Here is a 15,583-nt window from a genome sequence, read left to right as displayed (position 1 = left end):
ACTCGGATTCAGATTGCTACATCAGATATATATCCGATCCAATCTCGGGTTCAGATCATTATTTCAGATAAATGACCAATCTTACTCGGATTCCGATCTTTTCGGTCACCAAAAAAATCAATCCAAATTGAATCCAAACCCAACTCAATCAGATAAATGTCCGAATTAAACTCAACGAATCCTATGATTCAAATATCAGCACATACCCGACCAATTTCTGTCGTTAACACAAATATCCTCATACTTACAAATCGGTTTCCAAACTAGCCAAACTACCACATTTCGATTAAATCTCATGGTATTTCACCATCTCAAAATGGCACCATTACAAACCAGATATAAACCCAAATATCAGCATCATATTATAGTCATAGCATGCAAAAATAATAACTAAACAGAAATTTCCAAGTTTGTTCCTCAAACACAGTAGCAAAACATAAGTTAACAAGTTAAAAAAGCCAGACTCATGGTCAAAATATGTCCACAAACTACACATTTTCATCTCCTTGCTCAGCAGCACCATCATCTTCAACCATAGCACCATCCTGCACTATTTTGCCTGGATCCATTGCCGAAACATCCACCTCCGGAGCCAGAAATTTAACCTGAAGAACAGCCCTCTCAAACCCTTCAAGGAAAGAATCAAGAATTTCTCCCTGCTTATTTTTCTCCACTTCCTTCAACCGAGCAGTAACCTCAATCATACGAGTACTCATAGCAGATAAGTCAGCTTCTTTCTTCTTTAAATCCTCAACATCTTTGGCATAACTCTCCTTCACTTCTTTCAAATGCTTCTCCACATCACATAACTTCACCTCCAGCTCAGAAACTTTAGCAACCTTTATAGCCAACTCTTCCTTCAAACTCGGACCCTCCTTTTTCACAACAAACTTCCGATGAATTTTCTCACGACTCCGCCCTAAACTCGCCAACCGAAGACCCACAACCTGAAAATCAGCCATTATCACACTTTTCCATAAAACCAAAACAAAATTCAAACACTATAGCTCAAGAACATAAAATACCTGCATATACTGGTCAATCGCCACATCCCCCACCTCTTCCGCCAAAATAACATCGGACGGGGTCTGACACACCTCATCAGCAGTAACCATGAAGGGATAATCTTTTCCCCAGAGAGAAGACCCCTCACTCCGCTCCACAAAATCATGTAACCTTCTCTGATTATCATAAAAACTATGAACCTCTTCCACCGGAACATCATCTTTCTCATCATCAGAAACGTCTGACAAATCCACCACACCGCCCTTCCTTTTCCTAGCAATAACCTTTCTCCTCCCCGGCTTTGGTTGATCAACCTCACCCACACCTATAACTTTCTCAACTTTTGACGTTGAGCCCTCCTTATCCAAGTTTTTACTTCTCACACGAGACCTCAGCTCCGCCGCAGACACACCAGGATATTTTCCACCTGAAAACAAATAAAAACAACTTCTCACCAATGCATTTCAAAGACCGAATACAAAATTAAACCAAACAAGCTCACCTAAGTAATCCACAACAGCCTGTTTATTTTCCTCCCACTTCAACAACTCAAATACCGAGATCAATTCCTTCCTATCAATAGCTTCAATAAGATATTCAATAATACACTCATCCCTAGGCTTGATAAGCTCCGGGCCGAGTATATTATTTGGCTCAGAACACCACCAAATCAGAAATTTCTCTCCCAAATGCTCGTCCACATAAAAAGGAAAATCCCCCTCAAAACTCCTTACCTTCAAATACATTTCCTTAAATTCCTTAAACGATGACTTATACAGCTTAAATATAGCAAACCTCGGCGAACTATTCAGGTTCACCCACCCACCTTTCCACACACCCTTCGCTTGAAAAAGCGAGAAAAATAACTCTACAGATGGCTTTTCTTCCAAAAAATCCATCAAAACCTCAAATGCACGAAGAAAGGCCCACCCATTAGGATGTAATTGAGAAGGAGCACAGTTCATCTGCTTCAAAACCTGACATTCAAAATCACTAAATGGAAGCTTAACCTTCAACTCTTCAAGCACACAACTATACATAAAAAAGTATTCAAAACCCTCACCCCTATGAAAAACCCTATCACTTTCAGAACAGGGCAGCAGCTCCAGTTGAATTCCAGAACCAAACCTAACAACTTTACTTTTATCCACCTCGTCTACAACTTCCTGATCCAAGAACAATGACACACGATTCCTAACATCTTCATTAACCCAATCATATGACCAATCTATCCTCTCTTTTTTCTCCTTCTCAAAACCCATCAAATGCCAACCAAACAGAAATAGAAGAAGAAGAAACGAAACTCAATGAAGAAGCAAATAACAAAAGTTTTTTCACATACCTCTTTTACTCATTCTCTTCTTTGAAAAAACTCCAACAGCCAACCTTATCTCACTAACCCAAGAAATGAAGACACTGCACTAAGTGGATTTCCAGTAACAGTTTCCAAGGAGTTACAATAACCCCTTCAGTAACAAAGTCCACTCAGTAACCTCAACCGCCCAAAGAGTAGCCTAGGAAACGACAGCACACTTAATGCCATCATTACTTCTCTCTCTACATTTAAAAAACTGTTCCCTATTTATTTATTTTTTATTTTTTAACCATTTTTTAATAAAACAACTTGAGCTGGGGGCTCCAGGTCCAGCACATTCGCCGACAAATACACAACCGCCGACTTATGCTTCATTTAAAGCTCAACCTGCTTCATTAAAACATACTCTCAGGCTAAGCTTGGGGGCTATGATCGGGACCACTACAAAGTCGGCATTATAAACCATAACTCGGCAATTTATGTTATTATTCGGCGTTACAGTCACTGGTCGGCAATCAATGTCATTTATTGGAAAGTAACGTTACAAATCAGCTCAACGGACTACTTCACAAAATGAAACGTCTAAACTAACATTCACCCTTATTATTGCTCTTGAATACGGGCAATAAAGCAGGAACGTAACCAACTTATACACTATCATCTATAAAAAGGTATGATCTTCTATTCTAAAGGAATGAGAAATTCTCAATACTAACTTAAGCTTCGGAGTGCCTTTGCAGGTATACTCCCCCCTTGTTTCTTGCTCAAAGCTCTACGCGATTCACTCTTGGAGAAAAGCTCGGCTTATCACGGTACTTGAGAAGTCGGCCCCGAAGGTAATAGCTCGGAACCAACTTCCAGAGACTAAGCTCTCCTTCTCCAGGTATCCATACAGGAACAAGAACATATTTCACAATTTCAAAATATGTGAATGTCAGCAAATACTTCAATACTTCAAAAATATATATTCAAATAAAATCAATGTTCTAAAATAATATAAGGATCTATCTATCATATATATAGTCTCATGTAAAATTTCTAAAATATGAACTTCCTAAAAATAATTATTCAACTATAATAAATCAATTATTCTAATCAAATCAAAGTTCTTTAATAATAGTTTTATAATTATAATTAAAAACTCGGAATAGCATAAACCAAAAGCTTAACAGTTATAAATGTAAAGTCTACTCACAGTGTGGTCCTAAGGGACCGAATAGACCAAACCCGGAGTGCCGAATTAAAGGATACGAAAGAGTGCAGAATTTGGACTGAGTAGTAGCAACAATTTCAATTCTCACTGCAGTAATGCCAACAGCCCTAGTAGCAACAACATGGGACAACCACGGTAACAATGGCAGCAATCCAACAGCCTACGGTAGTTTAAAATTGAGCAAAGGCAGAAAGGGGTATTAAGCAAGGTAGGACAAAGTCAATAATAAGGCTTTACTGCAAGACAAGGTAGAACAAGATGAGTCTTACCAAAGAAAACAAGGGGATGGAGCATCAGCAGCTCCGGTGTCCTCTCCAACGTCGACGGTGAAGGACACAGCAGAATAACAGTGGCGGTGGTTCCTCTCCTCTGGAAGTGACTCCCGTAGCAACACTACAAGCTCTGACGAACAGGGGAGAGCTAGGGGTCAGCCATAGTGGAGCAGAGTAAAGGCGGAGGTAGCTTCGGGTTGCACCAGCGGTGAGCTTCAACGATGACAATGTCTCCGTCCGACGCGGCCCCTTCGATGGCAACGATCGTAACTCCACCGATGAGTCCCAGCAGCGACGATAGTGGTGCTACCTTCTCTTTATCCATCTCTCTCCTTATTTGTCTCTCTCTGCCTCTATAAATCGACAGCGACGACGGCTTCTCTTTGCTTTGCCAGTGCCGTCATCTTCTTCTCTTCTTCCCTCGGTGACTTTCTCACCCGCTTTTCTCTATTTCTTTTGTTTCGACTTCAGAGTGTATGCTTATGTGAGAGTAAGAGTGTGTGGGTTTAATTTAGGCATTAGGGTTAGGTTTTGGTAAAAAGAATAAGGGTAGTGTAGGAATTTTGATAAAATTAGAGGATATGGTAACAATAAAAGAAATCAAATATAAAATATTTCAGAAAAAGTTTGGGACATTACATTCTATCCCCTTAAAAGAAATTTCGTCCTCGAAAATTGATACCGTATGAAAAATGTTACATGGTTTTAGCCTTCTACCAAACATGAGAAAGAAGTATAATCGGGTGTTAAAATTTCAAGATAGATGTGTGTTAAAATGATACGGTTGGCATTCACCAACTCTCGTTCCATTGACAACTCAGATATACATAACACTCTTCACTTCATTCGTCAATCTCCTCAAAATTCAATCTTACTTCATAATCTCCTTGGTTCTGTGGTATACATCCATGGAAGCAACCAGTCTTATGTCAAGTCTTAGAATTACAACTTTCTGAACTTCAGCATCAATAAGTTATGTCCTAATGAACTAACATATCGCTTGCTATCTGGGAATCGCACGTGACACCGAAACAAGCACGAGTTTACTCAAAAGGATACAAAACTTATAAAGAGAAGAGCAACATCACAAATGAGGTTCGCAAGAATTTGGAAGGATGCGTAAGATCACAATTAAGCAATGATACAAAAACAGTGAAGTGTGCTAGAAAGAGAGTCAATTACATCCTAATTAACGAGGAAATCTGAATCGAGGAGCTTTGATAGAAACAATAAAAAAATGGAATATTAGGTCAAAACAAGTTCAAGTTGAATCAACTAAGTGCAAAGTTCACGAGAGATGGCTACTATAGTCCATGACAATGTTCACAAAGATGTTACAGAATGAATAGAAACACAATCAAATAAGCCAATCTTTGAAAATCAAAGAAGAAAAACATACGAGGTCTAAAGTTTATAATATTTATAGACTAAAATAAGAACACTAGGACAAATGAAGTTAAATAAAATAATTGGAAGCAACGGTACTATAGACAAGAAAAATTGAACAGCAACAAACATACAACGTAAATAAAATACCCACAATAATTGTATATCAAAGTTCCAAATAAGATAAAGACAATAACAGAAGAGCAAAACAAAGCAGCAAATTGAAAATTTGACCACACCTTTTAGAAAGACAATTGAACAGTTATGAAAATTAAAAACAGTAATTGTCACAAAAATTAACATGCTCATTTTTTTTCTTCTCTAAAATTCTTTGACAAAGTCTATTTGAATTAATTATTGCCATAACCTTGAATATTAAATATACCACAATAAAATTTAATAACTTTTGACTATAAATAATATATAAATAATGTAAAACATGAAGCGAAAATATAAACAATCATCTCATTATTCTCAAGGCCAGAATTCACCAGTACATTTAACTCATTTTTTGTTGTTGTAAAATAAAGTTAAACGATTTCCTATAATCATGCAGCTAGCTTAGTATGAAGTTACAAATAAATTCACATATAAGATAATAATAATAATAATAAAATTAAAAGCTAAAGTATTGGCGATTAACACACTAGGATCAATTATAATAACTACCTTTTTTTTTCTACATCTCCAATTATGAATTTGTTTATAACATAATCAAGGCACATAGCAAAAAAAATTTCAGAAAATTAGTATGGAATCAGATTTCTTATAAAGATAAAACGCAAAAAAAAAATTCATCTTCATAAATAGTTAATTGAACTTAAAGTTCACGAGTTAAAGACAAACTCGAATATATACATATATATATATATATATATATATATATATATATATATATATATATTTATCGTTGTTTTTTTTAATAAATAAATAAAAAACACACATGCAAGTATAACCATGGTTACAGAAAAAGGATGACTATCTTTTATGTGAAAAGGAGAACAACTATAAACTAAAAGTTGCCAATTGTGAACCAGTCATTCTACATACACTGAGATACATATTTTATATAGACAAATATCTATATCTGCTTTGTAGCAGTTTTCAACTGATATTAATGGCTCTTAAAAAGTTAATATGCATAAGAATAAATAAAATGAAAATCGGAGTATATAATCATCACTGTTTGGAGGAAGATGTGAAATCCTTGTAAAAGAAATTTCTCAAAAGAAAAAAGAAGGGAAAATGCTTAAAGTAATGGTGATGTTTTATGTATACAATACACTCTGATAGAAGTCAAAATGCCAAATGCTAAAATACTTTAACAACTTCGAAAAGAGTCAAGAAATATAATAATTAAATACTTAAATGAGTGCAGAGCAAGAGAACTGAACTTCCATAATTATGACATAGAGGTTAATGATTAAGATGCAAATCAAGAAAATATTCAGGTAAATACTCAATAATACTAATAATAAAATTAGCAATAACTTTATTACAAGAGCAAGGACATTTTAAACTACTAATCTTCCAATTAAAAAAAATCCTAATTTGTTGAAAAATTTACCAAAATAGTCCTAATAAAATATTGCTTTAATATTGATTCCCACTTTTAATTTAGAAGCAACAAAGTTCACAAAAATTCTATATTATCACATTAAGATAGCTAATATCTTTTTAATCCTAATAAAATTTTAATTCAAAGCATCATTGTATAGATCAAATTAGTACCTTAGTACATAATTTTACTTACACTATTTTATTCCACGAACCCAACCAAATGCGAATCATGAAACATTAGGTCTCGTTGAGAAATCAGATAATTTAAAACTAGAGTTATTAAGGAGTTCATAAAAAAAAAACATGGTTTATAATAATTAGTTGAATATAAATATATAATAAAGAGAAAAACTCATATAAAGAATTTGTTCAACTTTAAGAAATTAGATAGCCAATCTTTTCCATCCGAAATCACCATAAATTCTCTATAATATCTAAGACCTACAATCTCAATCTCACAAACCCAGAAAATCAATCTCCACAAATCTCTGAGAATAAGGACAATAGTTGAGAATAGAGGAATTTCCAAAAAAAAAAAAAAAAAACAGGGGTTAAGAAAATTTTCAAGTTTCAGATCTTAGCCAAAAAGCAAAGTTCATCTTTTTACTCATTAACAAAAAGCAAGCATTCACAATCTATATTTCACCTTCATATGCATGATCCGTTTGAGAGTAGACCAAGTTCCTTCACAATGAATAAACTGAGATACCACTCAAGCAAATATCCAGTTTAAAATCAAATTCAAACAACAAAGTAACATTACTGCTATCACAGTTATAGTTATATATCTGAAATCAGCTAATAAAAAAATAAAAGACAAACATCACCGAAATAAATATAATTATAAGAGCTGATTCTAACACACCCTCATCCATATATAAACGAATTTTTTTTGGTCATGATAATACACATAAAATAGGTTGTTTGAGCTGTCATTTAGCAAGGCATTTGCATCTAAATGTAATTCACTGTTACAACAATAAAATCAAAGCATAGCACAGAATTATTAAAAGACACAAACATATCGGCTGTGGTGTACACTTCTAAAGTCAGACCAACCAAATTATTTCAACTTCCAGTTTCAAAATAATGAACATGATCATAAAAATTCACTTGAAAGTATGAAGTCATTTCGACATAATCACGGAAAATGTTTCTTGATCTAACTAATGACAAACCTGGAAAAAGTATAAAGGTAGTATAATAGAAAGCCTTCTGGGCTTTACTCCCATCTAAATAGAATAGTAGGAATCCTCATTGAATAAATGAAAGGTTGTGTAAACCAACAAAACATTATATTGTAAGCATCCAAAAGTAAAACAATTTCTCTCCTTGCTCCTCAATTTAAGTCTCTACAAAGTTAGTCCTCACCTATTTTTTTTTTCAAGTAACATACATCTCTTTAAAATCTCTTGAAATAACACATTTTTTTGCAAGCATCACATTCTGTAGAAATCATCAAAATTCAGCAACAACAGAAAAATCATAGAATATAATCACAACAATTCTGTGATAGGAAAGCCATGTCTAGCATCACAATACCATAATAGAACCAGATAATCAAATTAGATAAATTCAAACAAACTTCTATATCAGAAAGACCTTCGATCCAGCTAACTAATCACCCAAATAATTCACTATACCTACCTAAATAAAATCACCAATTCGACAAACAATAATAACACTTCATTCATATACTCATCACATAGTTCTTCTCCTTGAGCAATTGAATAACAGTTTTTAAAGTTATTGATTCGAAAGAAAGAATCACGAGTTATTCAAAATTCTGTTAGCTTCAAAAATTATCAACCTAAGAAGAACAAACTTGTTTTTATTGAAATCCAGAACAAAGCATCTCAATCAGCAGCTAAGTAAATCCACAATCCACAAATTCAATTATAGTTCTATAAAAGGAAAAAGATAATAATTCACAGCAAAAATATATCAAATCTTCTAGATCTTGGATGAAATCTTGAAATCGGAAACCCTAGAAAACAACATAAAGATGAAAAAGATTAAAGCAAATGTTCACAAAAGCGAGAAAGAGTAGAATCAGCTAAACGATAAAGAGTCGACACCGAAACAATTGCACCAATACGTTCAAAATAACCTACCAAAAGATAAGTCGAGATTGGGTATAAGAAAAGGATAGGAGTAGCAAGAAGCGGCAGAGGACGCATGATCACAATAATCAGAAGACAAAAATGACATAGAGGACAAAGATGACATTCTTATAGGCCTCTGATAGTGCCACAATTTGTATAAATAGGCGTGCTTCTATTTATACAATTGTGATCCTACCATAGGACACTTGCTCCTTATTACACAAGTTAACCTAAGCTCTGATACTACTCTGTCACAGCCCAAAATGAACCATGACCGGCTGATAAACCCATATTTTATGATGTATTTTGTGCCCAATTCAAGTGATTTATTCAATCGCTCACCCACTTATTCATGTAATTTGCATGGTTTTACTTTTCCTTCCTTATTATGTGATATATGTGAAAAACATGTTTCCTATGCTTTAAAAATATTAATTTTAATTACCCTTTATTACCATTCGATGTCGTGATTTGTGTGTTAAGTATTTTCAAATCTCCTAAGGCAGGAATGGCTTAGAGGACAGAAAGAAAACATACAAAAATAGAAAGAAAGCACAAAAATGGAGTTTTGAAGAAAAGGGCAGCGACGCGAACGCATGGACGACACGGCCGCGTGCCTAGCGCGAAAAGGCAACGACGCAAACGCGTGACTGACGCGGATGCGTGCCTTGAGCAGAACGCAAATGACGCGTACGCGTGACAAGTAAAACTCCCAGATGACGCGACCGCGTGACCCACGCGGATGCGTGACAGACGCCACGTGCAGAAACTGCAGAAAACGCCCCCAGCGATTTCTGAAACCCTTTTTGGCCCAGATCCAAGTCCAGGAAACACAGATTAGAGGTTATAAAGTGGGGGAATGCATCCATTCATGAGGAGATCTTCCATTAATCACTTTTCATAAATTAGATGTAGTTTTTAGGGAGAAAGGTTCTCTCCTCTCTCTTAGGTTTTAGGATTAGGATTCCTCTTAAAGGATTTAGGATTTCAACTTCCTCTCAGGTTCAATATTCTTTTTACTTTATATTTCTCTTCTGCTTTCAGATACTTTAATGCTTTTATTTGTTGATTACGTATGTTGCCAAATTGGCTTACGAACCATTCATGTTAGGATTTTCTTTATTTAATATAAATTGAGGTATTTCAGATTTATGATTCTTATTTAGCTTTTTATATTCTTGGCTTTAATTGATTGATCGGAGACTCTTGAGTTATCAAACTTATCGTGGTTGATAATTGTTATTTTTGCTAATTGAATTGAATTCCGATAACTCTAGTCCTTTCTTAGGAGTTGGCTAGGACTTGAGGATCAAACTAATTAGTCCACTTGACTTTCCTTTGCTTTAGTAAAGGTTAACTAAGTGGGATTAAAACTCAATTCTCATCACCATCGATAAGGATAACTAGGATAGGACTTCCAAATTTTCATACCTTGCCAAGATTTTTATTAATTATTAATTTATTTTTCCTGCCATTTAAATTACTTGTTCTTTATTTTAAAAACCCAAAATTCTACCTTTTTCATAGCTAATAATAAGAACACCTCCCTGCAATGCCTTGAGAAGACGACCCGAGGTTTAAATACTTTGGTTTATAAATTTATTTGGGTTTTGTTACTTGTGACAACCAAACGTTTGTAAGAAAGAAATTCTTGTCGGTCTAGAAGCTATACTTACAACGCGAATTTATTTGCAAAAATTCTAGATCGCGCGAGAGTTTCGCTCTTTCAAAATGGCGCCGTTGCTGGGGAATTGCAAACGTGTGCCTTATTATTGGTTATTGTAAATATTTTTCTTCTGCTTGTTTATTTGTTTCTGTTTTCATTTTTTAATTCTTATTAGCTACCATGAGTTCTCACCCCTCTCGCTTTGAGTTTGGTTCTAATATTGTTGAAGGGAATAAAAGCTATAGCAGGAACATGCATCAAGGTCAGAGCAATCAAGGATGGATGGAGACACGAGGACTTGATCAACCCTTTAGGCAACAACACCCTCCACAGTATTACAGACGACGACGACCATTCTACAACGCATGCCAAGGCAATAGATACGGTGGATCCCGTTGTAGTTACCAACAAGTTCCACCCTGTGCTTATGAACCACCCTCTCAACGTAGCTTTGAACCACCACACTCACAAGTTCCTTTTCACCATTCACCACCATATGACCCTTATCCACCACAATTCCAAACCAATTACTCCCAAGAACCACCACATTCTTATTATGAGCCCTCTCCCCCAACCAATGAACCCTCATATCCACCCCAATCTCAATGGATGACACCATTCGTGTTCTTCTTCAAGGGCAAGCGAAGATGCAAAGGGACGTAGTGGAACTCACTACTGTCTTAACCGAGGTAGTAAATAAATTAGCTTCCCAACTTCTGAGCACTCAAAGTACTCTCATGGCTACATGTGGAGAATCAAAAGAAAAGCGTAGCATGAAGGAGACACTAGAAACTTCGGTGGACAATGAGGAGCATGGCTTTGTATTGGAACAAGTGAAAGAAGCCATAATAGTTGTAGAGGAAGAAGTGGTTGAAGATTTAGGAGATGCTGAACCTCCATGGGAATCGAGAACTGTAAAGGATTCCGCCGAGAAGTTCGAATTTGATGCCAAGGCGGATAGTGCACAACCTCCAAAGCATATACCTTGTGAAAAATTGGACGGAATAGACCAAGAAGTTGATTCCATGGGCAGTAATGATCATGAATCAAGCTGTCCTAGTCACAAAATTACATCCGCAACTGAACTCCTTTAGCCTGAAGAACCTTATCCAAGTGAATACGAAGATGATGTCGAGGTAGATTTCTCTCAACCTCCAACGTATGACTTGAGTGACGAGGAAGACATAGAAGACTTTGATCAGGACGCAGTTGTAGTTGAAGAATTTTGCAAGGAAGTGGAGGAATTCACAAAAGAATGCAAGGGAGTAGAGCTTATAGAACCACTAAAAACACCTATCCCAAGGCCATTACCACCTAATATAAGCTTTAAGTGGGTACGATCCTTAACCTTTATCTTTACTTTTCCACTTGAATATGGTTTGCTTGAAACAGATGGCCAGCTTAGAGCTCTCTGCGGCTTTAAGAGTAAGAGGAAAATGGCTCGTACTCAGAGCTGGTGTGCAAGATTTAATAAGGTTCCATGCTTCAATTCGAAGTGCAAGGATTGGTATCAAGTTCAATTGAATGGGTCTCGGAAGGCGTTTGGTCATCTTGGTGAGAATACAATTTCTAAACCGCCCGGATGGAAGAATATAGATCAAGACAAAGGCGGATTTAAAAGCAAAGTTTGGGATCCTGGAATCTATTCTGACATTCGTCACCCCGGGAGCCTGAGAATCTGTTTGAAGCTGCTCAAAAGCTTTACATGCCTAGTTTGGGACCCCGGAGGCTGTTGGCATTCCAAATATTGGTGGAGATTTCTGGATGAATTTAAGCACAAGCCACCATAACAGGAAGCTCATCAAATGTCCAATTTAAGAACTTTAACTAAAAGTGCTAGGTGGGAGACAACCTACCATAGTATGATCGTTCCTGTTTCAATTTTATTTCGTTTTGTTTGTTTTTATATTGTTTTATTTTCATTGAACCTGGATATTATTCGTAGCATTTACATTAGCATTGCATACTGCATAACTGCATAATTGCATTAAAAAAAAAAAGAGATCACCCCACGCGAGCGCGCAGGCCACGCGTGGGCGTGAGAAGGAAATCGGCGTAAAGATCCAACGCCCAGAAAGCTGGGCTGGAATCGTGCGGCTGGCGTGCGTTTAGCACAAAACAGTCCACGCGTTCGCGTCCCTGACGCGAACGCATCACTCGCAAAACACTCATCCCACACAAAAGCGTGTGCGACGCATCCGCGTCGCGTGGATATTATGGCCCCCTAAATGGAGACAGAGAGTTGCACTGAAATGACGCTGGAAGTGTGCGTCTAGCACAATTTCCAGCGACGCGGTCGCGTGCCTCACGCGTCCGCGTCACCCATCTTTTACCCAACCCACGCGATTGCGTCAATCACGCGACCGCGTCGAACCCATTTCACCCTAGTCACGCGATCGCGTGCTCCACGCGTTCGCGTGGATTCAAAAATACTAACCCCCTTACCCACGCGAAACCCTACCCGTCGCGCCCCATACCCCCCTTCTTCTTCTCTTCTCTGCAACCCCTCCCTCCTCTACAACCACCACCACCGCACCCTTGCCACCCATCGCCGACCACCGCGCCAAGCCACCACCGCCCCACACCACCGACACCCCTCTCTCTTCTTCCTCCCTTCTTCTCTTCCCCCCTTCTCTCCCCTTCTTCCACCCCTCTCAACCACCGCTGCCCCCACCGCGGCCAGCCCCGACCACCCCGCCACCAGCGCCGCCTCCCACCACCACAACCCTCGCCCCTTTCTTCCTTCCTCTCCACCTCCTCCAACCCAAACCCCAACCTCCACCACTGCACCGCCGTGCTCCCTCCCAGTGCCGCCGCGTCTCCACCACTATCTCTCTGCCCTCACCTCTGTTCTTACACATACCAGGTTCCGCCGAACACTGATTTCTCTATCTTCCATAGTTAGTTGCATATTTTTCAGATTCTGTTCAATTTAGGATATTTAGAGATGCATGTTTGTAGTGGATTCTAGGTGGTTAGGTAGCTAGGATGTGGTTAGTGGATTTAGGCCTGATAATTGCGCCGTTCTTGTTACTTGTTTTCCCTATTCTGCACTTTTGATCTGGCTGTGATGTTAATACTATTCATATGCTATTCCTTAATGTTTCATGCTGACATTAGACTGTTCTTACTGTTTATGACTCTTTGCAGCATTTCTTTTTATCTCATATGAACTGTTTTTTCTTACTGTTTATTACTCGGGAACATCCAATTTTAGCCGGAATGCTGCCCAATTTTTTGCATATTGTTTTCATGTATTGAGTTTGGAAACTTACTATTTTGCCTTACTTGGCTACAACCAAACCAATTCATGACTGTCCGGGCTAGCATTCTTATTCCTTTTGATCCCCTAGTTAATAACTTGCACTATTGATGATTTCATGTTAGTTTTGCAACTTTTCTATCATTCTGAATTATCATCAATACACTGAAATTTTTGCTCGAATATGAGTTGATTATTCTTTAAATTTGTGAATTTTTTGTTACCTAGGAAACATTTATCATGCCACTCACTTTAACTTTCTTTTACTAACTCACAGCTTTCACTTTCTACCTTCCTTTTCACCTATTGACCACTTTTCTAACCTGACTACTTCAACTTTCTAACTCAGGGCATGATCATTGTTTTTCCTATTTAACTTGAATTCCGCTTATCATATATTTTGGATTTCATTTTTTCTTTTCAGACTTTTTCACTTGTATACAATCCAAATTGCACATATTTTTCAACTCATTTCATGCTTCTCTTGCTTTTTTGCCACTATGTGCTTATATTGCTATTATTCTATTTGCCTACTTATTTTCCTGCTTTTGTTCTTCAATTATATCCTAGAATTTCTGCTTTTCAGGATGTTTGACCCTCAACGCAGAGGAAAAGGCAAAGCAACCACTGGTAAAAGGAAAAGAGGTGAATCCTCTATGTCCATCCTCGATATTTTGCATGACGCCTCCTGGCGGGAAAAGCACTTTATCCCGCAGGAGAAGGCTGACCAGCTCCTCACTGCCACAGATCTAGTTAAATTTGCAAACAGATACTGTGAGCTGAAGTATCCAGTGTTTGCCACTTCCAGGAACCTATACCTAGAAAGATCTCTAAAAATTCCAGAAGAACTACAGTAGTACACCTCTGAACAGATAAAACAGAGAGGCTGGTTCTTCTTGGAAAGAAACTTGACAGAGGTCAATGCTTCCTGGGTCAGAGAATTTTATTGTAACTATTTCAAGATTTCCCTGGATGCAGTGAACCTTAGAGGAAAACAGATTTTGGTCACTGAGGAAGCTATTGAGGACATCCTCCACCTTCAGCCTAAGCTAGATCATCCTGACGGTTACCAAAAGGCTGAAGAGGATATGAGATTTATGAGATTTGACTGGGATGCTGTCAAGTAGAGAATAGCCTTTGATCCTACTGTCCCTTGGGTCATGGGAAAGAACACAGTGATGCCTAAGGGAATCAAGCTGATTTACCTGAATGATGAGGCTCAGCTCTGGCACCAGATTCTGAGCAACTATGTGATACTGAGCACTCATGAGACAGAGCTGCCCGCTGCTATGATCACTCTCATCTGGTGTGTGATGGAGGGTAAGGACCTGTATCTTCCACGTTTCATCAGGCATTACATGGCCAGGGTCCATGTCAGAGGCACCCTTCCTTTCCCTTATCTGATCACCCAGCTAGGCCGCCGAGCTGACGTGCCTTGGGAGCTTGCTGATGAGAAGCCACCTACTACAGACTACAAGAAGATTATCCCTCACAGCAGAAAGTTTCAGACTTTAGGTCACAGACTCCCATTCCTCACCGCTTTTGATGAGGCAGCCACACCTTCAGCTGCCCCTTCTTCATCCACTGCTGCACCAGCTACCACCACTGCACCTCCACCTGTCTCAGAGCCCATTTACCACCTCATGCACCGCCTTTTTCAGCAGCTAAACCAGATGGAGCACTGCAACCAGCGGCGATATGCGAGATCTTGCAACACTATGAGCATTTAAAGTTGTTGCTCCGCACTGGCCACCATGACATTCCCTCTGAGCCTGACACACCATCAGAGCCATCTGAGG

At 38.0% G+C, this 15,583-nt stretch overlaps 1 protein-coding gene across 1 annotated transcript; it reads right to left on the bottom strand.

Annotated features, from left to right (window-relative positions):
- Nucleotides 1-488: 488 nt before the first annotated feature.
- LOC148575980 (uncharacterized) lies at nucleotides 489-2,267 on the bottom strand. The gene is made up of 3 exons (XM_088502639.1): nucleotides 1,495-2,267; nucleotides 1,026-1,452; nucleotides 489-947 (listed from the first exon to the last, which is right to left on the bottom strand). The coding sequence occupies exons 1-3, from the start codon at nucleotides 2,265-2,267 to the stop codon at nucleotides 489-491; spliced, it is 1,659 nt and encodes a 552-aa protein (XP_088358765.1).
- Between the last annotated feature and the right edge of the window lie 13,316 nt (nucleotides 2,268-15,583).

This window comes from Arachis ipaensis, chromosome B1, assembly GCF_059453495.1.
Source record: "Arachis ipaensis isolate K30076 ecotype BB chromosome B1, ASM5945349v1, whole genome shotgun sequence".
NCBI classification, from domain to species: Eukaryota; Viridiplantae; Streptophyta; class Magnoliopsida; order Fabales; family Fabaceae; genus Arachis; species Arachis ipaensis.
The sequence above is the reverse complement of the archived record's forward strand: the minus strand, read 5'-3'. Positions and strand labels throughout refer to the sequence as shown.

What these genes read in the sequence shown, in the direction of transcription:
- LOC148575980 (XM_088502639.1), bottom strand. Translation starts at nt 2,267, where the DNA reads ATGGGTTTTGAGAAGGAGAAAAAAGAGAGGATAGATTGGTCATATGAT. An exon ending in TACTTAGGTGAGCTTGTTTG is followed by an intron (nt 1,453 to 1,494) that starts GTTTAATTTTGT and finishes ATTGGTGAGAAG; the next exon opens with TTGTTTTTATTTGTTTTCAG. An exon ending in CGATTGACCAGTATATGCAG is followed by an intron (nt 948 to 1,025) that starts GTATTTTATGTT and finishes GCTGATTTTCAG; the next exon opens with GTTGTGGGTCTTCGGTTGGC.